Source organism: Garra rufa, chromosome 17 (assembly GCF_049309525.1).
Source record: "Garra rufa chromosome 17, GarRuf1.0, whole genome shotgun sequence".
Classification (NCBI taxonomy): Eukaryota; Metazoa; Chordata; class Actinopteri; order Cypriniformes; family Cyprinidae; genus Garra; species Garra rufa.
Genome location: NC_133377.1, coordinates 4903321 through 4929999, shown reverse-complemented (window position 1 = coordinate 4929999; position 26679 = coordinate 4903321). Strand labels below are relative to the sequence as shown.

The 26679-nt window shown below is 37.4% G+C and overlaps 1 protein-coding gene across 1 annotated transcript; it reads right to left on the bottom strand.

Moving 5' to 3' along the window:
• Positions 1-1068: 1068 nt before the first annotated feature.
• Positions 1069-25404, bottom strand: pag1 (phosphoprotein membrane anchor with glycosphingolipid microdomains 1). The gene is made up of 7 exons (XM_073821733.1): positions 25132-25404; positions 21282-21503; positions 18525-18573; positions 14809-14905; positions 14193-14719; positions 4720-4776; positions 1069-4604 (listed from the first exon to the last, which is right to left on the bottom strand). Exons 2-7 carry the CDS (start codon positions 21446-21448, stop codon positions 4290-4292), a joined length of 1212 nt encoding a protein of 403 aa, XP_073677834.1. The 5' UTR covers positions 21449-21503; positions 25132-25404; the 3' UTR covers positions 1069-4289.
• Positions 25405-26679: the final 1275 nt, after the last annotated feature.

Genomic DNA, 26679 nt, shown 5'->3' with positions numbered 1-26679 from the left:
CTCGACCCTATAGGCGTCCATCTCCGCCAGGCAGGCATAGATATACTCGAAACGAGTGGCCGACGCCGCCTCGAAGGACATCCCCGCTGTCTCGGGAACAGAGCGGGTGGTCGCCGCCCCCAAGCGGGTGCACGTCGCCGCCAAACGGGGGGACGCCGCCTCCCTAAAAAAATTCCTCCCTGCTGGACCCATCTTGGGAGTCTGCATTCTGTCACGGTGAGATAGAGGAGATCTGGGTCCAAAATGCAGGGAAAGGATTTTAATGAACAATAAACAAACAAACAAACAAACAAAAAGCCAACACGGCACAACACGACACGAAAAACAAGAGCAAGACTGGAGCAAGACTTCAAGGGACACAAAATACAAACCAACAGGAAACAATGCAGACTCACAGAGTGGGGAAAGAGTGGAGATTATAAAGTCTGTGATAATGAGGGTCAGCTGTGGGTGTGAGTGATGAGACAGGTGTACGAGATCAGGAGGGAAGTGCGAGAGGAAGGGAAAAGGGGAAACAGCGACCTCAGGTGGCTGAGGGAAAACCCCACAGCCCAGATCGTGACAGTGTTGTTACCTGAATGATCCTGATGATTTTTTGTTTGTTAGTGATAGTTGTTTATGAGTCCCTTGTGTGTTTTGAACAGTTAAACTGCCTGCTGTTCTTCAGAAAAACCCTTCAGGTCCCACAAATTCTTTGGGTTTTTTTTTAGCATTTTTGCATATTTGAACCCTTTCCAAGAATGACTGTATGATTTTGGGATCCATTTTTTCACACTGAGGACAATTGGTGGACTCATATGCAAATATAACAGAAGGTTCAAACACTCACTGATGCTTCAGAGAGAAAAACAATGCATTAAGAACCAGGGGTGTAAACTTTTGAAAAGAATGAAGATTTGTAAATGTTTCTTATTTGGCCTAAATATCATATTTTTTTTATTTAGTACAAAAGTTTTGTATGATCCCTCTGATTTTGGTAAAATAATTAACATTTTGCAGACTCTGCAAGGTGTATGTAAACTTTTGATCTTAACTGTATAAGTTGATTTGAATAAACATGCACACACATTATATTTTTAGTCCAGCATGACTATATTGTTTAATAAGCAAATACCACAATACAAAGATTATGATGAAATAAATGCAAAATTCATTCTTATTTACAACTAAATACACAGGATTTGGTTAGAGGGAGAAACCAAATGTTTAATCTTTCACCATGATATTAAATAAAACTTTTTCTTAATATGGAACCTGTACCATCACAACGTACCATTACAAGCAAACACAGACAACATTTGGACTCCATCCACAGTTCTTAATTAAACCTCACATTTTAAATAGTGCTAAAAAACTCCAAAGCAATACATATTCCTCTTATTAGCCTTTTAAATGGTAATAAACCTTCTTTAAACTTTCTTTAATTAAAAACGCATCTAGAAAACAGCATGTGTTCCACTGACTCTTAAATTTTCATTAGGTCCTCAATACAAACAAACTATAAAAGTTCCACGTGCTGTCTTTTAAAAGCTGCTGCCAATTATTACAGAACCATACTTAGACATTGACATAATTTAACAGATCAAAATAGTCTTTTGAGTATTTACAAATGTCTCTTGGCATGAAGTTGTCCCATGCAGCGTCTGGACGCACTATGCTTTTTGATTATACTGCTACATGAATGTAAAAGCAGCTAAATGAATACCTGATAATAAAGTATATTTATTAAGCTGCCAGGCAAAGCTGCAACGTGGCAGTACCATGATGTCTCTTTTCTTCTGTGCTTTTTGAAATGTTGCGTACCTATTACATGTAAAAACCAAACAATATCTGAAATATATAATGTATCTGATACTCAGTCAATACAGCTGCATCAATAAAAAAAATTCACACGTACATATCGATATAACATAGCTCAATTACATCACAAATGGCAATAAGTGAACAATTGAAAGGATGTGAACTCACACCAGCAATAGATAATGGATAACTTTTCATTAATACCTTACTTAACTTTGCGTACCTAAAAGGTCACTTCCTCACCTGAGCCTGTGATTTGACACATTGAATATAAAACATGTTAAACGGCTCAGAATGATGGCTACATTTAAATGTTCCTCTTTTATATTTTGATATGCGATATGTGAGAATCACTTGCTTACTGCTTGTGAAACGAAATACTCCAGCAGTTCTGAATGATTAAAATGAATGTAGTTCCTTAATGGACTGTGCTGAGAGGTCTGCTGTTTACAGGATTTGACTGGTTCTTTTCTCGGGGTTATATAAGGACACAACTCTGTCAGTTGCTCAACTAGTATCACGTGAAAGCGGGCAGGCAGATTGGAGCAGGTGCAGCGTGCAAAAGCGTGGAAACTACTAGTACACATTATGAATAAAATATTTCTCGTAAGAGCACAGACATTGGTGTCACTTTGTTTTGAAAAGTGGTGGAGACATGTGGGAAGGAGGTTACACAGATGTGCTGCTTGTTATGTCACAGAATGGCGAAGGCTTAGCTCATGTATATTAATTAGGATATGCAAATTAAACTGATAAGTAGTCCATGTGATGTACTGATCAAGTTGTGTAGTAGCATTATTTTAGAGAAAATCTGAAATAATAATTTTAGTCACATTTGTGTTGATAATTCTCAATGCAGCAGATATTCTCGCTTAATATATGTATATATGTTGATTTTTAATCTTTGGTCTAGCAAAAAAATCCCTTTTTGTGGGGTTTCAGGTTCTAATCCACCCTAAAGTAACTTTTTGTTTTAAAGGGAACCCGAGGTATTAAGACTTGTATGGCTTAATATAACAAATGATGTCTGTTATTGAAATATGTAGTAGAAAACCCATGAAAGATTTACTTATTTATTTAAAACATCATTTTAAACATATTTTAGACCATTATGACGTGAAATGGTTGCACTTGCTGAGCTACTGCTGCTACCTGTTGCTATTTTTACTGCAACACAGCTCAGAAAATAAATACTGATACGATGACCACAGATATAGGTGGCGGTGGATAAAAACGCAAGCTTAAACCAAATGCCGTATTATTGATTTCCCCAAAAGGAGTCTAAATGCCACCGGATAACGAGTGAAATCCACGCTAAGAAACTTCTTTAGTGGCTGCAGCTTCAAGAAAAGTATTCTGCCAGGATGGCATCTAGCGTTTATTGTCTCTGCCATTTGTAAGCTCTTTCAGTAGCTGTGGTCAATTAAAAGCCTTAAAGGCATCAGGGCTGAAGTAGAGAGAACAAATACGCTGGTCTTTAGAAAGTTTTATTCATCCAAGGCATCTTCCCATTCTTTTCTCCTCTTCTTATCGCTAAGAAAGCAGTGAAGACATCACTTCTCTTGTTGTCCCTCGACTGAAAATTACAACTAAAAGCCGCACAATGTGGCATTGTAGCAGTATTTTATTTTCCTGAGTTGTGTCGTGGTAAAAATAGCAACAGGTAGCGCCAGTAGCTCACAGAGTGCAGCCATTTCACGTTAACAAAATATTGGCGCCCCCTATAGTTTAAAACTTATAAAAAACGATTATTATTAGTCTATTATTCAAATAATGTAAATCTTTTCTACTACATATTTCAGTAAGAGACATCATTTACATTATATTAAGCTGTACAAGTCTTAATACTCGGGGTTCCCTTTAATAAATCATAATTCTAGGTGTACATTAGTGGATATCAGTAGTGGGACACATTTGTTAGCATTTTGCTTAGTCATTTCACTAAAACAGGAGCGTTTAAACAAGTGTTTAGAGAAGGCGTGTGTATTGGAGAGCATCTGCCAACGTTGCCCATATTGACTGCCTAGGAAAACATTAAAAATAACAAATGCTCCTAATAGTTGCTCCCACTCAACCAATGGAGATGCCGCCTCTGTATTAGTTACATCCCTACTGCAAGCTATTTTATTATGTATGGTGTCAAAATAGGCCATGGCAAAGTGGTAGGAGCATATCCGCCATTAATGATGCCAATGAGCACAGCTGATATAAAAGGGGCAAATTGGGTTTGTGGTACCCGAATATTCACATGAATAGCATAACAAACCCTCTTCTTAATCTAAACTCTAGTTTCATTTTGTGTGCTGGGTCACAGGTCTAAAGGAACCCTTTCATTTATAATATTCAAAAACAATGCGGTGCATAAATGCTATGCTCGAAAACATTCAATCAAGAAAGGTTAAGTGCATTATACTCATGATACCACCCTAGCTTCCACTTCTAAACCTCAGAAGTGATTTCTCACTGTCCACAGTTCCTTACGTGGGTGGTCAGAGACGGGAGATTTCCCCGTTGAGACCCAGTTCTCCCACACTCTCATAGTCAGGTTCCACGCTCCCATTGGCCTGATGAGCCTCTTCAGATGCTTTGGAGATCTTGATGGTCTCGTACCCAGGATCTACATTCTCTGTAAGCCCCTCCAGAGGCTCGGAGCCAAGAGCCATTGGGTATTCATCCCCAACGGTGGCGTAAAGATCACTGGAAGTCGACTCAGGCACCATTCCCTTGATCTCTCCAATGCTGCTGTAGTCATTCTCAGTTTCATTTATAGCATTCTTCAATACCTTGGAGTACGTGTCTGATAACTGGAATTGAAGATGTAAGAGAGAATAAGATATTTTTACTCTGCAGACTTGGTTCAATGCCATATTAATATGCAAATATTGGTAAAACCTACAAAGATACTAATGCTGAACCTACCTCACTGTCTGGAGACACGTTGTCCTGAAGCTTTGGATCTGTCAGTGGGGAGTGTAACTGTAGGACAATAATTTAAACAAGACCATTAGTTAAAAATGCTTCATATTTAATCAGTTTAAACGACAGCATAGGAAATGGCTCACTTAAGCTGACACATGCTAGTGTCAAGGACTGATTGATGCAAAAATGAAGCCACTCATTCATTACTTAAGAGTTACTGATTGAAATCAAATGTACAGTTCCTTTCCTAGCAAGAGCGGTTGTATATTCACAAAGAGAATCAATAACAGAGTCATTAATTAACAAAGTAAATCCTACAGAAGATCAATAACAGACACCTTGGCTGTTGAAGAAGAATATCAATCCCTGTCGCAGTCACTTCACTGACAGAGAGATTACAGTTAAGCGTGAAATTTGCTATAACCCATTTAGTGCCAAAATTTCAAGTCTGTTTTGATGAAGCCACCTCACCTTGTGAACTTGAGGTATGCTTTGCTTTGATATGATTGCACAGACTGTACATCAGGGACTTGCCAGATGAGCTTTGATATTGGTTTAATTAGCAAAGCAATTAATTTAATAGCCCATACATGTGGCTCCGCAAAGACACCCCTGACCTCATCACAACTAACAAATGTCTCTTACAATACGGCTTATCTGCTAATTCACTTTTGCCTTTGTCTCTATCCAGCCCTCTATATTAATTAAAGTGTCTCTTCCATTGATTTGCCCATATAAGAAGTGAATAATTATCGGAAGCGTTTAAAACACACTGCAACGTCATCACACAGACAGTCACAAAGATTAGGGTTTTTGTGAGTGATCACATCATTACACACACACACACACACATATTAGCTGTAGGTATACCACCGTCCTACTAACACAGTGATCAAAATTAAAGAACTGTAAACACTGTAGCATGAACGAAGATTACAACTAAAAGTTTGGAGGGTTACAGCTGTCAGAAATGAGTAGGAAGTGAAGAGGCCCTTGCTTTGAATGATTTCAGCACATTTGTGGCTGTAAGACATCACTAGTTCACACTGTACTGGTGTGATCTTGGTCCACTCTTCTTCCACTCTGGGTTTCTTAGGGTGTGTTCACACTTGTCATGTTTGGTTTGATTAAAACGAAGTTTGGTGCGATTGCTCTGTTAAGGTCATTGCACACAGAGTTCGGAATTTTCGTATGCGTTTTTTTTTTTCGTATTCGTCATCCTTTCCTATTACAATGCTTGACTATTATTGCTATTGCTTCCTATTACAATGCGAAAACAAAGAAAATCGAACCTGATCCAAATTTGTTTTTATGACGGACGAAAGTTTCGAAGGCAGGGTGTAAACTTGATTGACACAACGTGAGGTCATATTTATTTTTTACCGTGCGAAAATCTCGGACTCAGTGTTTAATGACCTTTAGTGCAGTTTGTTTGAGTAAGTGTGAACACTGCTCTCCGGACCCTGGTGCGCACCAAACAAGCGGACTGATAATGCTAAAAAGATGGGTCTCGGTCCACCTCCAAACAAACTGTGGTGCGGTTCGAATGAATTATGAATGCAACATGGACCAAATACTTCTAAACAAACCAAAAACAGGAAGTAATGACAAGATGTGATGCTATGCAACATGATTTTACAAGGGGAACAAACGGTGTATCCAGAACAAAATGAGCAAAGGGCAAACAAGGAGGTAAAGTACCTTTTATGAGCTCTTTGTGGTGAAAATAAAATTTTATACACACGACACAACAATGAGCACGCTTAGTCCAGCAAACGGCATTAGGTGCATTCAACTTAAGCCTCGTTCAGACTATCAACCCAAATCCGATTTTGTCCATATCTGGATAGAATTGGATTTGAATAAATGACTGTCCACACAGTCCTATCGCAATTGTTCAAATCCGATTTGTGTGTCCATAAGCACTCTTGCGGTTTACGGAATGTGCGTTGGTTTCTATGGCAATGCCGTTGCGTTGTAATGCCAACGCTAAAATCGACAATAATAGCGATACAGTTTGCAAAATAGATGTTGTCTTGCGATATGACAACGTTGCTGTCACGCTGGATTATATTTCGTCTTCTAAAGCAGCGGCAGAAACCCAGGAAGCTGGAATGTGAGACTTTATTCTGTGCTGCCGTCTCCGCTGGTTTCCAAATTCAAAGAGGTGCAGATACTAGCCGTATATTGTCTTTTCCCGCTTGACTTGCAGATCGCAACAACACAAGCTTGTTTCTGCAAAGACGTTTATGATGTTTTCCACAAAAACGTCTGACGTGTTTATGTTTTACGTGGCGTGAAAACGTGATAAAGCTTCGCCAAATCCTATCTGACCGTCAGACTGAAAAGGATTTCCAGGAATCTGATTTGAATAGGATTCCAAACCACATACGAATGTAGCTCGAAACGGATTTGACCAAATCGGATGTCATGTAGTTTGTTGCTGTTCAGACTACCTAAATATGATCGGATTTGCATAAAAATCGGATTTGGGTTGACAGTCTGAACGAGGCTTTAAAGCCATTCAATGATCGTCTGCTCAGCACTGCTTTAAGTTGAACATGCTTTTTCCTTTTGGTTTGGAGTGTTCAGGGATTTCCGTCACAAAATATAGGCCTACGTCATTCAACCTGACCAATCAGGTTGTGAACGTATCACTATGCCTTTAGGTTCGGTATGTTTAGGTTTGCTGTTAAAAATGCCAGTGTGAACACTAAAGGTGCGTTCACACCGGACGCGAATGAAGCGGCAAGCGCGCAAGTTTTTCCGCGCAAGTCGCGTCCGGTGTGAACGCACCATAAGCAGACCTGGACCAAATTAACCAAACAAACTGAACTACAAGTGTGAACACACCCTTAGTCATAACTTTCTCACCAAGGATTTTCTAAAGATTTTCAATCAAGCTTAGATCAAGATTCTTGGTCATCATTTCATTATTTCAATATTCTTAGCTCCAAGGAGCTGCTTTACCCATTTTGCAGTGTGATGGGAGGATTGTCTTGCATGAATATGGCTGGCTGATTGGGAGATGCTTGCAGGGATAGTACCGCATGTTGCTAAAGGAGGTTCTGATAAATATTTGCATTCTCTCTGCTATGTAGCTGTATAAGAGGTCCAACTCCTGCTGCAGAAAACATCTCCCAAACCATGACACTTCTTCCTCCACCTTTCACTGACTTCTTTACGCACGTTGGGTTCAGTCTTTTCTCAGTTTGATGGCAAACAAAATGTTTTCCATCAGACCCAAATAAATTCAACTTGCTCTTATCACTAAAGTGAACTTTGGCCCAGTTCTCCTTTCTCCACACAACAGCAAAGGTGAGCTTAGCCTTTTAATTCTTTCTGCTTATGAGAGGCTTGGTCACTGCAGAGTGCACTTTCAGTCCGACTTCTCTTAAACATGCCGAGACTGATCCTTACCCTGTTGAACACTAAACTTGCAAGCAATTCCAGCTGCAGTGCTAAACCGATTTCACATTGAGAGTCTCCACATTATCCTCTCTACTCATGCATTTGTCTTACATAGACAACCAGCATTTGTGTGGGACTTGAATTAGTGTCATTGTTAACCTGAAATATTCAAGAAATCACATATTCAAGAAATATTTCGATGACTTAAAGAGTCGTCCCTTTGGCCTACATCTGGACAACCTCCTGTTGCAGGGTTTCAGTCACCTTAGTGATTTCAGTGAAAATTGGAGGAATGCTCCCAGTTAATTTTGATGTGTAGAGACCTGAAGTGGAAATTTTGAGTAATACTGAGGTGGAACGCAACAGTTGGTAGTTAATTTTCCTATAAATATCCGTTTGCAGTGTCCTTCATAATAAACACATTCCCTTCAATACCCCAATGGCTGAATAGCCTCTGAAGTTCACATTAGATCATACTCTGTCTGCGACAGGATGCTGACAGTACGGCCCAGGCGAAAGACAACGGCCTGTAGCACTTCACTCAATGGTGTCGATTAGTATTTGCTTTTACACAGTTGTCAGCATGTGCCCACGAATCTTTGACAAGGCATCAGTTCTAACAATAAAAGTCCTTCCCTTTAGCAGGAGACTTCTGAGTGTTGATGTGCTGAAATCACAGTTTATCAAAGACAGCTGCCCTCAGTCCATCACGCTAGCATAGTGACAGTGGCACCAATGCAAAATGACACACATGGCACTCCGATCAAGCCTGGCTTGCGTGCTTCGCTCAAATACCCAAACACACAGTGCAGTCCACACCGTGAACTAATGAGGCAATGTGTCCAACGTGCGTGCATGTATTACAGCATGCACTTGTCAGTTCGGCTGGCCAAGCTTTAACTGAATGATTTTCTTGCTCAAACATAGACTGATGTACCTGTAAACACATGCTCTGTCGTCTCATTCATCATAACGGTGAGCTGTCAGACATTGGACAGCTGGAGCCGACTGATCCCATTGCGCATATGTTACACACAAACATGTGACCAATAAGATGAATCACTGCTGCCCCATTACATGTCTACATCAGGCCAGAGTGAATGGGATTTAGATTGATAGGTGTCAAGTTTAAACCATCAGTGTAGTAGGAGACACTTTACCCCAAAGGGTGTAAGTAAATGACTCACCATCTGATGTAGGACCACTGCAAGAGTGCCATGCTGGGCCAGGTTATGCAGAGTTGAGGTCAAAATTTTACATACACCTTTCAGAATCTGCAAAATGTTATTTTACCAAAATAAGAGGGATTATACGAATTGCATGTTGTTTTTTATTTAGTACTGAGCTGAATAAGATATTTCACATAAAAGATGTTTACATATAGCCCACAAGAGAAAATAAGTTGAATTTATAAAATTGACCCCGTTCAAAAGTTTATATCCACTTGATTTGTAATACTGTGTTCTTACCTGAATGATCCACAGCTCCACAGCAGTGTTTTTTTTGTTTGTTTAGTTGTTCATAAGTCACATGTTAGTCCTCAATAGTTGAACTGCCTGCTGTTCTTCAGAAAAATCCTTTAGGTCCCACAAATTCTTTGGTCTTTCAGCATTTTTGTGTATTTAAAACCCTTTTTAACAATGAGTGTATAATTTTGAGATCCATCTTTTCACCCTGAGGACAACAGAGGGACTCATATGCAACTATTACAAAAGTTTCAAACACTCACTGATGCTTCAGAAGGAAAAAAAAAACATGCATTAAGAGATGGGGGTAAAAACTTTATGAATTTGAAGATCTTGTCTGAAGATTTTGTCTTTTGGGAAACATGCGAGTGTCACAGTTCTGTCTGTCTTGTCATTGGTTTTGCCCATTTATCTTCCCCCTGTCATTTTGTTATCATTTGGTTTAGTCCTCGTTTGTGTAATCACCGTCATCTGTTTCACCTGTGTGTTATCAATCAGTTTGCTTTATAAGTCAGTCTCTGTTTTCAGTTCCCTGTCGGTCGTTAAATGTTGAGAATTGTGTGTGGATTATCTTGCCTGTTCCTGAGTGTTCCAGCCTGCTTATCTGAAGACTATATTAAATATTAATGTTTATTGTTTACCTCGTCTCTCGTCTCGTCAGTCCAGCACGTATCGTAACAGCGAGTATCTTCTGTAGCCTCTAAAGGGCAGTACTAAATGAAAAAATGTGATATTTAGGCAAAATAATAAAAATGCACACATCTTCATTCTGTTCAAAAGTTTTCACCCCCGGCTTATAATGCATGTTTTTTCCTTTTGAAGCATCAGTAATTGTTTGAACCTTCTGTAATAGTTGATGATGGAAAACCAAAGAATTTGTGGAACCTGAAGGGTTTTTCTGAAGAACAGCAGACAGTTTAACTGTTCAGGACAAACAAGGGGCTCATAAACATCACTATCACTAAACAAAAAAACACAGCTGTGGATCATTCAGGTAACAACACAGTATTAAGAATCAAAGGGATGTAAACTTTTGAACGGGGTCATTTTTATAAATTAACTATTATTATCTTTCATGTTAAATATCTTATTCAGGTCAGTACTAAATAAACAATAACATGCATTTTGTATGATCCCTCTTATTTTGCTAAAATAATTAACATTTTGCAGATTCTGAAAGGGGGTGTAAACTTTTGACCTCAACTGTAGTAAAAGTCCATTGTCTCATAATGCATCTCTCAAGTCAGCAGAAGCATTGGTCAGTTCCCTACCCGAGCATGAAATCTAGCACCGTTTAAGGTGAAAAACACATATAATTGATCTTGAGTACAAGGACAAAGGAAGCAGAAATACAGGGCAAAAACACCAAATGAGAACAACAAAAAGAGAGAGAGCGAACATTAGAGCAAAAGAGAGAGAGACTGACAGAGCGAGAGTGCAAGAAGGAGTGATGAACTAAGGAGGCGCAGAGCGTCCTCGACCGGTGACAGTAACGTGTGGCTGTAGTGGATGCTCTCACCGTATACAGACATTGACTACAGGCGCAACAGCAGCCTGTCTGCTCCCCTCTACAGATGGCTTCATTTGTATGCTACAGGCGCACATACGTATATCACCGTCAAACAGAGCACATATCCTAAAAGATTGTAATTAAACTGGAAACACACTGTTCTCTATTGTTCTCCTGCAGTCTCCAAGTTTAGCTGACACTGGAGAATGTTAGCGCAGTTCTTTGTGGTTTGTTTTTGAGATTATATTTCTTTGTTCTCGATTATACACGTCAAAGGGTCACATCACACTGTGTGAGATGGAATAGCTCCTGTTGAAAGAAGCGATTACTGCAGGAGAGCATCTGATGCTGTATTAAAGGGATAGTTCATCCAAAAATGAATTTTTTTTCATTGATTACTCACCCTCATGTCTTTTCAAACCTTCGTTTATCTTCAGAAAACAAATTAAAATATTTTTGATGAAATCCGAGAGCTTTCTGACCCTGCACAAACAGCAACACAACTAACACGTTCAAGGCCCAGAAAGGTAGTAAGGACATAGTTAAAATAGTCCATGTGACACCAGTGATTCAACCATAATTTCATCAAGCTACGAGAATACTTTTTGTGCGCAATGAAAACAAAAATTTACTTTATTAAACTATTTCTTGTTTTGGTGCATGTGGTGCTGCTGACACCTGCAGGAGCTGGTGTTCTGACGTAGAACCCGGATGCACTGGGCCTCGTTTACAAACAGAGGAAGATGCACACTGTACATAAAACTGTCTTCATAAACATGTAAGAAGATTTCGACAGAGAGCATGACTTGCAATTTTTTGCCCAGCCTTACTTATTAACCAGAATATACAGAAGATGAACTAAGAGAGATGGACATCTACATCAGATACATCAAATTCACATAATCTGACACAGTGACTGTGGTAACCAACAAAAATTGTGTAGTCTGAGCTGGCCAGGGTTGCCAGGTTTTCACAACAAAAACAGCCCAATTGCTACTCAAAACTAGCCCAAAAGTAGCCCAATTGCCTTTCGAGGAGGGTCCCCCGGTAAAAATTGCGTTCCAGGGGGTAAAATGCACGTTTTGTGGTGGGGTTCCATTGGTAAAAATAGCATTCCAGGGGCTAAATATTACGTTATTGGGGTCACTTCAACCCCCAGACATGACAACAACCCGCGGCAACAGTATAAAAGTAGCCCAATTCCGCGGGAAAACCACGGACTTGGCAACACTGGAACTGGCTTAACATGGAAAATAAGAACTTGTTGAGTAAAGTTTTTTATTATTATTATTTGCACATAAAAAGTATTCTTGTAGCTTTATAAAATTATGGTTGAACCACTGACATCACATGGACTATTTTATTGACGTCCTTACTACTTTTCTGGGCCTTCAATGTGTCAGTTGCGTTGCTGTCAGAAAGCTTTTGGATTCCATCAAAAATATCTTAATTTGTGTTCTGAAAATGAAAGAAAGTGTTATGGGTTTGGAACGACATGAGGGTGAGCAATCAATGACATTTCATTTTTGGGTGAACTATCTCTAACTATTCAAACCACATAACCTTACAATAACAGTACTGTTGTGGTGCCAGGGTAACTATATTAAATGATAATATGATGGTAAGAAAATGGTACAGGGTGATAGTCCAGGGGTTTTCAATCATGCTCCTGAAAGGCCATTATTTATTAGTTTTAACCGTAATTAAACACTAAATCTGAACCAGCCATTCAAGATTTATAAGGTTGCTTATCACATCCAAATATGAAAATTTTCTCTACGAGCATTGTCACAATATCTGAATATAGTAGCCCGGACTTTACAAATGTAGTACCTATTTTTAGGCTGATGATACATGGGGTAACCTTTTGAGCAATGTTGCTGCTGGGCAATATTGCTGTCAAATGGCAACCAGGTGAGACACACGGCCCATGACAATAAAAGTCTAAAGATCTAAAGTATCCAGACAGAAATTTGTTGCCAATGGGAAAGTGCCCAAGGAACATCATTTGGCAACACTGCCAAAAAGTTGCCCAGCAACTATACTCAAAAAGTGTGTCATCAGCCTTATAGTGTACAGTTTGGTTGCAGCGACAAGAAACTTCCAAGCAGGTGTGCTGGAGCTAAACCAAGCAGAAAGGTGCCCTCCAGGAGGAGGATTGGACACTCCTGTGCTACCTCTAAGGTACTTAAGGATACCATATTAACTAGTACTTTGGAAAGATGGTAAACTTCCACAATAAAAATGTACAGATCATTTACTCACCCCCTTGTCATTCAAGATGCTCATGTCTTTCTTTCTTCAGTCGTAAAGAATGTTTCTTGAGGAAAACATTTCAGGAATGTTTTTCATATAGTGGACTGCTATGGTGCCCATGAGTTTGAACTTCAAAAATGCAGTTTAAATGCAGCTTCAAAGAGCTCTAAACAATTCCAGCTGAGGAAGAAGGGTCTTATCTGGTGAAATGATTACTTCAGTTATTTTCTAAAATAGTTACAATTTATATAGTTTTTAACCTCATATGCTTGTCTTGTCTAGCTCTGCGATGTGCATGCATACTCTGTGTACTACGATTCAAGACAGTTAGGGTATGTCTGAAAAACTCCCATCTCATTTTTTCCTCCAACTTCAATATCAAAATGTTTTGTAGAAATTAACCGATCATTTTGCTAGATAAGACCCTTCTTCCTCGGCTGGGATCCTTTAGACCCCTTGGAAGCTGCATTATCACTGCATTTTGGAAGTTAAAACTCACAAGCACTATAGAAGTCCACTATATGGAGAACATTCCTGAAATGTTTTCCTCAAGAAACATAATTTCTTTTACGACTGAAAAAAGAAAGACGTGAAAATCTTAGATGACAAGTAAATTATCTGTACATTTTCTGGAAGTGAACTTCTCCTTTAAATGAAATGATAACAGTCCTTCTAAAGTACTGGTAGTGCTGAGTATTGACAAAATCCATGCAAAACAGGTGCAGGTACATTATGCCTTCTGATAAAGTGGCTTCATGCAAGGATCTCTACAGTTTACTCTACAGGACAACAATGGTACTTTTATATGAGAGAGAGTTTGGTAGCCCCACCTGTCCATTCAGAATCTGCTGGTTTTCATTCTCATCCAGTACTTTGTCTGGTACAGGAGGTGGTTTTTCATCCTCAGGCTCTACGAAATACACAATAGCGGCTGAGCGCCTGGCCTCCATGTCAGTGCTGTAGCGGCTCTTCTTGCTGAGGTTGACGGAGGCATACTCTACACCATTGGGCAGCATGGTGTGGTCTGGTGTAGCGGGGCTTGGGTCCCCGTTAAGAAGAGGTGCAGGGGGTTCCTCTGGGCTTAGCGTACCGTTGGGGAGGCCAATGTCCTTGAGTTCTTTCACCGTCTCGTATAGACAATCCTCGACACTGACATCACGGGAGGCGCTCTCCTTCACCACCTCGTACGTGCCTTCTCCCGAGGGAACTTGAGCATCGATGGCTGCTTTGAGAGTATCAGCGGGTGGAATGCTGGGTAATTCGCGGTCCTGGTGATATTTAGAGGATCTGATCTCTGATTGGCTGGACAGCATGTCTTCTGAAGGCTGGGGACTTGTGTCCATTGTGTCTGATAGTACTAAGGACAAAGTTAAGTAGAAAGAGTGTGAAAATCTGCTGTAGTTGGTTACAAACAGTGTCAGTGAGATGTCGCTGTGGAACTATTACCTGTACCACTGGTAAGAGGCCCATTATGAGAGCTGCTAACCGCCAAGTCAGTGCCATGGCTCTCTACTGACTGGCTACATACTTCCTTTTCTGACACCTGAGGAGAAATAGGAGATAAAATGTTACCTATGCACTATATGTGAACTACTATTCCCGTATAATGTAATTGATCACTTGTGAGACGTGCAAGTCTTAATTCTTGAGTTTAAATTTAACAAATGGGTCATGGACCAAACAAGGTTAAAAACCCCTGCCATAAAGAGACCACAGACAAAGACACTTGGATTGAGGTCTTTGTTTGCATCTTTAAACCACAGTGAAAACACCATGCAGTGGCACTGTGGAACCACCTAGTGGTAGGTCATTGAAATGTCTGTTGCCAGGGTGATGAAGTCCTTCAGATACAGGAGGTTAAAGCTGAGAGCCACTCGGATTGTCACAGCAAGACAAAGACCCCATCTAACCTGTCAGGCTGTGACAGACACCTCCATTTAAACGAAGCCCTCCTCAATATATTGACAGGCAAGATGTGCATTATCGTGCAAAGGTCAGCCTTCGGATGTCCATCAAAACTACAGAGGTTTACAGTGTTAACAGAGATAATGTCAGGCATTTGCTTAATCATTTCACTTTACACACAGAGGTCACAGCCTCATGTTTTGTCATGAAAGCTGTTCATTTTCAAATTTCAAGCACGGTTTTCATAGGCAACTAGACTACACCTATATATAAATATGTATCTCCTTTTGAGCTTAAAATATAATGCTACAAATTATATACCTACACTGGCATTTAAAAGTTTGGGATCAGTAAGATTTTTATGCTCATCAGAGCTTTATTTATTTGATCAAAAATCCAGGAAAAAATGTAATATTGTGAAATATTATTGCAATTTCCAATATTGTTTTCCTATTTTAATATACTTTAAAATATCATTTATTTTTGTGATGCAGAGCTAAATTTTCATCAGCCATTACTAGATTACAAGATCCTTCAGAAATCATTTTAATATGCTTGTTTATTATCAGTGTTTACATCATTGTGCTGCTTAATATGAGTTTATTTGCAAAAATCTTTTTTATTAGGTTATCATGTTTTTATTTTGTTTTATTGTGTTAGTTAGCTGTTTTTTAAAGTTATTTTTACTTAATCAAAATAACCCAACTGCAGTTTGATTGAGATTAATTAGAATGCACAATGAAAAAAAAAAACATGATTTTTGGAAATTGTTAAAAAATTTGTTTTTGCAAATGAACTCTTCATATGTTTTTAAAACCTGTGATACTTTTTCTTTGATTCTTTGATTAATAAAAAGTAAAAAAGAAGAGTATTTATTTAAAATAGAATTAACAATATGTCTTTACTATCACTTTTTATTAGGGATGCACCGATACGAATCGGCCGATCATGCTTGCGCGTTTTGTCAGTAAAGCCGGTTCTGTAATCAGCGGTAAATGCCATCAGGTGCGTGATTTCACCTTGAGCCGTATATACTACACACAGCCGCTGTTTACCGACGAGCTGCGCAAATCAATGTTCATTATCAGTGTGAATGTGCGCAGCTCGTCAGTGAACAACGGCTGTGTGTAGTATATACGGCTCAACGTGAAATCACGCACCTGATGGCATTTACCGCTGATTACAGAACCGGCTTTACTGACAAAACGCGCAAGTGATCGGCCGATACGGATCGGTGCATCCCTACTTTTTATCCATATAACACATCCACACAGTATTAATTACTTAAAAAAAAAGAAGAAGGATTACTGAAAAATTTACTGACCCTAAACTGTTGAATAGTCGTGTATATTGTAACACAAAATTTATATTTTGAATAAAAACTGTTTTCTTAAACTTTGTATTTATCAAAGAATCCTGAAAAAGTTATCACAGGTCCAAAAAAAAATCCAGTATTGATAATAAATCATCATATTACAATGATTTATAAATGATCATGTGACACCGATGCCTGGAGTAATGTTTCTGAAAATTCAGCTTTATTTCACAGGAATAAATTATACTTTAAACTATTATAACAGAAAACTGTTATTTTAAATTGCAATAATATTTCACAAAATTACAGTTTTTGATCAAACAGATACAGCCTTGATGAGCACAAGAAACTTCTTTGAATTTGTTTTTTTTTTTAAAGCTGATTATAACTGTGTTTTAAGAGTTATTAAAAACTGCTCAAATCAATTAATTACTATTATTTCAATGGCATTTTTCTATTTAAAGTTTAGGGACAATAAGATTTCTGTTTTTGAAACAAGTCTCGTATGCTTACCAAGGTTGTATTTAATTAATTAAAAATACAGCAAAAAAAGTAATATGGTGAAATATTACAATTCTAAATCATTTTAAAATGTAGTTTATTCTTGTGACTGCAAAGCTGAATTTTCAGCATCATTACTCCAGTCTTCAGTGTCACATGATCCTTCAGAAATCCTTCTAATATGCTGATTTGGTGCTCAAATGACATTTATTAGTTATAATCAGTAATAATTCATTCATTTATTTAAAATAAACCTTTTTTTTTTTTCATTTTGAGGCAGTGCAGTCTTTTGCGCTCAGTTATTTGACATTCAGCGTATCTAAAAGCCTATTTGGTTTGCTTTGGTTTACGTAAGTGGTGGTTTATCTCTTTTCCGATACGTGGCAAAATGCCGGCTTTATACTGTTTTATAGTGGTATCCACCTCTTTTTCACCACTACATCCCTGTGCCCAAATGATTTGTTAAAGTTCTTGTACGGTCAATAATAATTAAACCTGACTAAGTAGTAAGACATGTTGTTATTCTTAACGTAACCTACAAGTTGTTTACTCTTGCGGAATTCAAAATCGCGAACCTCAAAATGTCGAGTACCCTTAATATAACAGTTTCTGTCATACTGTATGCATAACCAGTGACTGTTATTAACACCATTTGCATAAAGGCCACAGTTTTACGGCTTGCATGTTGCTGTAACTGTAGTGCACAGCATGTAAATGCAGCATGCGCCGCTAACGATAAAAGTGAGGTAAACGCAACTCATTGAACATAATAAACATAAAATCAACATCTGGCTGTGTGGTGGCCTCATGATCTGTGTTTTGTATGTGTGTGCTCCACAAGCCTTCACAGTCAGTCAACAAGCCAGGAACACATGCTGGCGGGCCCCCTCATTTAATGACAGTTACAATGAACGATTCATGCGTAAAACAGTCCCACAGACCCTGCCTATACAGCTGTTTATGTGTATACGCATATGTGTGTGTGTTTTAGCAGTCAATTATGCCCTCAGTAGGTCACACTAATCTCCTGTCTGCTAAACATCTCCTGAACTCTTGAACTCTGTCCTTGGATGATAATTTCACAGAAAACACCCACTCAGATGCAACAGACCTAGAGAGAAAGGCAACTCATGCATGAAGTTTCTCATCTCCCTGCGGCCAAACAAAAATGTTAATCTGTCTGCTTCATGCTTTCCTCCCACAAACTCCGGGGCTAACAATGACCGGCCATTCTCTTCTCTGTTCTCCCGTCTTTACCAGGCCCCCGAGCACAGCGGTCACACATTCTCATGACTAAAAACACGCTAAGGATGGTTTGTGTAATCTTGGGACTCTCTGTGATTAAAAATCCCTTGTGAAATGAAAAACGAGGACTGGCCACAATGAGGCAGCATAGGCTTAAATCGCTTAGATGGAAAGCGTCACTGAAGCACATGCTTACCCCATTCATCAGGTTTTCATGGTCTCCTGGCGGCCCCCCTTTTTTCTGCCTGTGGAGAGGGAGAGAACTACTCAGAAATTCTGATTAAGTCTGTAGATTTGGCTGTGTGCTCTAAATCTATTGTCTGTTGCTTTGTCTTTGTATGGCAACATACTATATCATATTTAAAGATGCAAACTGAGCCTTGTTCCAGACAGCAAAGCATTTGAAATCACATTTTATATAGTACTGAATCAAGGATTAAGCTTTATCTGCTCCAAAGAAAACCCCCACTGAGAGTTAAAAAAAAAAAAAAAAAATAAGAAAGTACTTATGTATTTTAAATATTACAACTGATCTTGTCATAAAAATGCATGGCAAATTAATTCATTAATTCCATGACATGTAGGCCTACTAAATATTAGTGACTGATACAGTTGAAGTCAAAAGTTTGCAAACACCTTGCAGAATCTGCAAAATGTTAATTATTTTTACCAAAATAAGAGGGATCATACAAAATGCATGTTATTTTTTATTTAGAACTGACCTGAATAAGATATTTCACATGGAAGAGGTTTAGATATAGTCCATAATAAAAAATAACAGCTGAATTTATTAAAATTATGTGTTTAAAAGTTTACACACACTTGATTCTTAATACTCTGTTGTTACCAGAATAATCCACAGCTGTTTTTTTTTTTTTTTTTTTTTTTTTTTTGTTTATTATTAGTAATACTGAATAGGTAAAATGCCCACTGTTTTTTAGAAAATCCTTCAGTTTTTCAGCATTTTTATGTAATTGAACCCTTTCCAACAATGACTGTATGATTTTGAGATACATCTTTTCACACTGAGGACAGAACCTAGAAATGCAACTATTACAGAAGGTAACTGCTCCAGAAGGAAACACATTTTGTCTTCTGGGAAACATGTAAGTATTTCTGTAGCTTCTAAAGGGCAGTACTAAATATGATATTTAGGCAAAATAAGAAAAATGTACACATCTTTATTCTGTTCAAAAGTTTACACCCCAGCTCTTAATGCATTGTTTTTTCCTTCTGAAGCATCAGTGTGCATTTGAGTCCCTCAGTTGTCCTCAGTGTGAAAAGACGGATCTCAAATCATACAGACATTATTGGAAAGGGAACACAAAATACACAAAAATGCTGAAAAACCAAAGAATTTGTGAATTTTTCTATAGAGCAAACAGTTGGGACTTGTGAACAACTACCACAAAAAAACAACAACAATGCTGTGTGTGGATCATTCAGGTAAGAACAGGGCCATTTTTATAAATTCAACCATTATTTTCTTTTGTGGACTAAATGTATTTTATGTGACATATCTTATTCAGGTCAGTACTAATAAAAAAATGTATGATCCCTCTTATTTAGGCAGATTCTGCAAGGTGTATGTAAACTTTTGACTTCAACTATATATTTTTTTATTTGCCATTTTATTTTACCATTTTGGAATAACTGAAAATTAAGAACTGAAATCCAAAATATTTATTAAATATATTTAATACCTTTTTAATAGTAACATTTAGTATTCAAAATTCACTTTTTGTTTTTAAACGATTTAGTACATTTTGATTAAATATTGTGTCAAATAAGGGTTCATTTAATTTCAATAATTTAGCAATTATTTTTTTTTTTTTACATTTTCCATGCCAATTTGGTGAGAAAAAAAATCAGCAAGTCAGCAAGATTAGAGCATAACTCTCATATTAGTAGATGAAAGCATAATGTAGGGGTGGGCGATATGGATGATATCTTATACCACAATATAAATAATTTTATTTCATGGTAACAATAAATATCAAAATATATTATGATATAAAAAAAATGGATACAATAGAAAGTTCATAATTCTGGTCACCATTGTCAATATCACAAAAAAATTAAAGAAACTAATTACAAGCAATAGGACAAAAAACTACAGTAGAACAAATAAATAAGAGATGCTGCATGCATTGTATAAAGTAATCAAATGTATAAAAACACTGCAGAAACAATATTCTTCACTGTGTGAATGAAATATATATTTCTTCTTATTAAAGTTACAAAAGTGATTTAAAAGATTTTCTCTTTTGTTGTTTGATTAACAAAAATGACAGACAGCAGGAATATCAGACTGCTGTCACTTTAAGAGCTGCCCGGATCCAATAAACTGTTACACGTGTTTCTTTCTCAGCTGTTCGCTTTCACTTAAGACAAAAATTACGGTGTTTACACGAATACTTGCAAAGACGGACGTTTTGACACAAACAAGTGTGTTTTTAACCGCTCAAGGCCTACAAAGCGGCAAAAATAATGCTCTATGAGCACTATCTCCACATGCACGCACCTTTCTGCCAGCACATATACCATGAAATGAGTTCTCTTTTGCTGCTGATTGCTTTCAACAGCTTAAAATCTTGTTTTTAAACTGCAATGCTTAAAAAGGTGTGCAAATGATACATTGTCGTGACCATGTACCACAACAATGGTTGACAACGGTTAATCATGTCTACCAGTATATCACCCACACCTAGCATAATGACTTAGAAAGCATAATTAAATTAGACAAAATATGTAATAACACGGATGAGGGATGTGTTGAATTTTGTGATTGATGGCATTCCAGTTATTTGGAACTTTCTAAAGGTGCAGATTGCATGTGAGCTCACTCATTTGTTGACAAAATTGTATTTTATATTAGTATCATGCTCTATAATTTAAAAACAACACTATACAATTATCACCTAAAAATTCAACGTGTTTTAATGATACTCACCCCTGGCAGCTCGCACACAGCAGTAGCAGGACAGAAAGCAGCAGGAAAGCCGTGAGTGCGGTGAGCGTGCCTACAAGTGCCAGCTCCCCTTTAGCCAGCGCCGCCACCCCTGCGACCTCTGACCCCACGGCCCCTGACCCCAACATAGCACTCAGCGCAGGAGCCATTATACATCACAATGATGAGTCGCCTTCATCGACCAGATGCACCTCACTGCAGAGGCTGGACACAAAAAATGGATAGAGCCATAGAGAAAGAATGGGGGAGGAGAGAAGAACAACAGTTTGATGTTTGATGGTTTTCCAGAAGACCTTTGCACTTCAGCAAGCCAATTCAGCTTAATGAGAAGTTCGATTGGTAATATATTTAAATTCTGTGAAATAACTAAACTGATAATCTCGTATCCAGATGACGTCATGGAACAAACTCACAATCATCCCTAACTGTGATAGAGCTCTTTGTCCACACAAGTTTTATGAATGAACAGCCACAAGGTGGCAGACATGTGCCGACGCACAATCCTGTCGTGCGGTACCGCAGTGAACTCAGCCTGAGGCTCCTTCAGAACGAATGGCTCTTGGACATTTCACTCAGTAACCCAAACATGTAGGCTAGTTTCATTTGACAGCGATCCAAAAAGCCGAGCCAGATTAAACAGAGTCCTGGTCCAGGATGATGTGTGATGGTGGGCCCCACCTCCACAAGCTGAATAGACAGATAACAATCAAATGGCTGGCATCCCAGTGGAGACTGAGGCCCGGGCAGCGCTTCTGATCTTTTGTGTGAGGGTAGATGGACAGCACAGCTGCCTCTCTGAGGGGTGAGTCTTTCCTCTCCACTCGCTCAAACTCCCCGATAAGAAACATCAGAACGACAACAAAAGCCGCCCAGATCCACCAAGAACGTGAAGCTGGCATTCATTCTGAACAAACCCAAAGTCTTATGTTGGAATTATTCAGCCTTTTAGCTTGATTTTCAATGCAAATATCATCATCCTACTCTTAATATGCATAGTTAATGCATACTAGAAGGAGTACTGTAGGTTTGTACGTGATGAAAAAGCCAATTGTGCAACTCGAGGAACTATGCAAATGTGACTGAAGTGTATGCAATAACATATTAACTGATCTCAAACTAATTCATAAATAATGCCTGTTAAACAGAGCAGAATGTCTCCTTAGCACTGTAGTGTAGGTTTCACTTGAACACTGAGGCGTACATCAATAATCATATCAACAAATATGTGACCCTGGACCACAAAACCAGTCTTAAGTCGCTGGGGTATATTTGTAGCAATAGCCAAAAATACATTGTATGGGTCAAAATTTTAGATTTTTCTTTTATGCCAAAAATCATTAGCATATTAAGTAAAGATCATGTTCCATGAAGATATTTTGCAAATTTTCTACCATAAATATATAAAAACTTGATTTTTGATTAGTAATATCCATTGCTAAGAACTTCATGTGGACAACTTTAAAGGCGATTTTCTCAATATTTAGATTTTTTTGCACCCTCAGATTCCAGGTTTTCAAATAGTTGTATCTCATTTTTTTTGTGTCTTCAATAATTTTGTATCTCTATTTTAACAAACAATATATCAATGGAAAGCTTATTTACTCAGCTTTCAGATGACGTAAGAATCTCAATTTTGACAAATTTACGCTTATGACTGGTTTTGTGGTCCAGGGTCACATATAAAGAATAAATCAGGAGGGTGGCTGTGTCTCCTCATATTGGATGAGAAAAAAATGTGTAGTATAAAAATAAAACAACACCAATAAGACCCCCTAAAGCGTGTGGTGAGTTCGGTGGGGGGTAATTGAAAATGAATGGGGGAAAGTCACGTGAGAGGAGGCAATGCCTCCATCGCGATATGATTGGATATGACTGGTTATGATCGGCTGTGATTGGTTCATGCGATAAATCGCACCTCTTTTGTTTGTGCGCTTTTGTGTTCGCGAATCAGTCTGAATAAACAATATAATGGTGTCAATGTGAAGACTAATTCAAAAAAGTGAGTCAACAACTCACACATTTAGATATAACCACTTTGTTCAAAATAAGACTTAAAATGGCCTGTAAATAGCTGTAGAGTAGAGTAATAGAGTCACTGCAGGAGTAAATGAGTTAGTGAGTAATCATCTTGGTGAAATTTAAAGTAAACCTCCATGTCTGTGACCAATATTTACCAAGATTTGATGACTGATTATTCAAAAAATTCAAAAAATAGCTAAAAGTTAACTATCAAAAGGAATAGTTGAACAAAAGTTTACACATAAAATATATTGTTTAAACTTCCTTGAGTTATTATTTTGGAATAAATGTAAAATGCTTAAAAACACTAACTTGATGAGGTTCATATATGGCTTAAAAAAAAACAGAATATTGATTACATTGGGTTACAACAGGGTTGCTAGGTTTTCACTCCAAAACTGCCCAATTGCTACTCAAAACTAGCCCAATCACATTTGGAGGAGGGTCCCCGTTAAATATCGCATTCCATGGGCTTTAAAATGTGAAAATCCATGATCCATATATCCCTGATAGTAATAATAATACATTTTATGCATCATTAATGTTTTAGCATTAAATTTCTTTTTACATTTTTCAGAAACAATCATTAAAAGCATAGCATTATCTGTATGTAATTATACACTACCAGTCAAAAGTTTTTGAACACTTTTTTGAACATTTTAATGGCTTTTAAGGAAATCTCTTTTGCTCACCAAGCCTGCATTTATTTGATCCAAAGTACAGCAAAAATTAACAAATATTTTTACTATTTAAAATAACTGCTTTCTATTTGAATATATTTTAAAATGTAATTTATTCCTGTGGTCAAAGCTACATTTTCAGCATCATTATTCCAGTCTTCAGTGTCACATGATCCTTCAGAAATCATTTTAATGTGCTGATGTTTAAGAAATGTTTTTAATTGTTATTATCATCAATATTTAAAACAGTTGAGTACATTGTTTTCAGGATTCTTTGATGAATAGAAAGATCCTAAGATCAGCATTTAACTGAAATAAAAAGCTTTTGTAACATTATACACTATACCATTCAAAAGTTTGGAGTCAGTATAATTTATTTTGGGGAAAGAAATTAATACTTTTATTTAGCAAGAATGCTTTGAATTGATCAAATGATGATAAAGACAATTATAATGTTACAAAAGATTTCTATTTCAAATAAATGCTGTTCTTCTGAACTTTCTGTTCATCAAAGAAACCTGCTGTTTTTAACACAAAAATAAACATTTTTTTGGGCAGCAAATCAGAATATTAGAATGATTTCTGATCATGTGACATTAAAGACTGGAGTAATGATGCTAAAAATTCAGCTTTGAAATCACAGGAATAAATTACATTTTAAAATACATTCAAATAGAAAACAAATATTTTAAATAGTAAAAATATTTCAAAATTGTACTGTTTTTGCTGTACTTTGGATCGCATAAATGCAGGCTTGGTGAGTAGAAGAGACTAACGCTAAAAAATCTAACTGTTAAAAAAGACTGGTAGTGTATGAATCATATTGTGGTCAGTTTTTCATTTATCAGCATCTCGTACTAAATGATTTACTCCATACCAAATCATAATCTACACCCTTGATAGGCCTGTGCATCAAATATTTGCTCTAAGCTCTTTGTGCAAGATAAAAATATGAATATCATAAGAAAACATTCCTAACATATCTTTTTAAACTAGATTCATCTGGAAAAGACCTACCACAAAAACCTCAAATATGTCAATACACTTCTCAAAAAGCTGTAAAAACACATGCAGATTATTAAAAATCGAGTCTTGCAAAGTTCTCAGTACCAAAAATGACAAACGAGTCTTACCTGAACACTTGTTTGACTCCGGTGATTATTGCCTGCGGGAAAATAGAAAAAGCAGCAATTAGATTCGAGAAGGGAGCTCTGCACATACTGTAGTACCAGACATCTTGAGAGATGTGCAATCCTGAAATTTTCAGAGACTTGTAGTCAAACTTACAAATGACTGACCATAAATTACAATCGGTTACATCAGCATTATATTATAGAATATACAAAAACTATACAGAACCTACAGCAAGCCGAAGCAACTCTTCTATGCGATTATAAATTCTGCATTCGTGGTCTTATGAAGACAATGGATCATTGGTTCCCAGTAGCACGTATGAGTCTCTCAGCATGAGCACATCAAAAGCATCTGCTAAAATGCATGTGAGCACCAGCATCCAGTTCTGTCTGAAGAACAAGCACCAAGAACTTTATCCAGATCCTCACAAACACGCTCCAGAGTAACTATAGCAACTGTGATCTGAAGATAGTTTGTGCAATGATTTGCTCTAATGATTGTATTTCGTGGCATTTCAAGGAGTATAACATGCAGATAAAGAGAGATAGTAACCACAAAACTGAATTTTTACTGCCAAGGGTTGCCATGCTTTTACTAAGGTGATTAATGGTGCTTAGCAAGATTTGATTGCAAGACTGTTTTAGGTGGTTGCCCATCCTGAAGTCTCTACAGCTGTCGAAGAAGGGATTTTGGTAGCCATGTAGTGATTGTGTGTTTCATGCCATATAAAATTAGGCACTGGAAAAGCCATTTGATGGGGGAATGTGTTTGGAAAGGCTGTATTCCCAGATCGAGATTTCCACTACTGAATAAAGAATAAAAAAAAAAGGTAATTGTGACTTACACAATTCAAATTTTTTTTTTTTACATCTCTAATTCTGACTTTTTTATCGCAATTGTGTGATAATAACTCACAACTGTGAGTTTGTAAGTCAGATTTCCAGGATATAAACTCTGTCTTTTTTCTCAAAATTATGATATAAACTCGCAATTGTGAATTACAAAGTCAGAATTGCAGGATATAAACTCACAATTCTGACTTTTTTTCCTCAGAAGCCAGTTATAATGTCAGAATTGCATGATATAAACTTGCAATTGCGAGTTATAAAGTCAGAATTGCAGGATATAGACTTGGAATTTTTTTCTCAGAATTATGTGATATAAACTCGCAATACTGACTTTTTTCTCAGGAGCGAGTTATAATGTCAGAATTGCAGGATATAAACTTACAATTCTGACTTTTTTCTCAGAATTATGATATATACTCGCAATACTGACTTTTTTCTCAGAATTGCGTAATTTAAACTTGCAATTGCGTATTATGTCAGAATTAAGTCAGAATTACATGATATAAACTCACAATTCTGAATTTTTTTTATCCGAAACAAGTTATAATGTCAGAATTGCGTGATATAGATTTGCAATTCCAACTTTTTTCTTAGAATTGTGTAATATAAACTTGCAATTCCAAGTTATAAAGTCAGATTTGCAGGATAGAAACTCACAATTCTGACTTTTTTTCTCCAAAGTGAGTTATAATGTCAGAA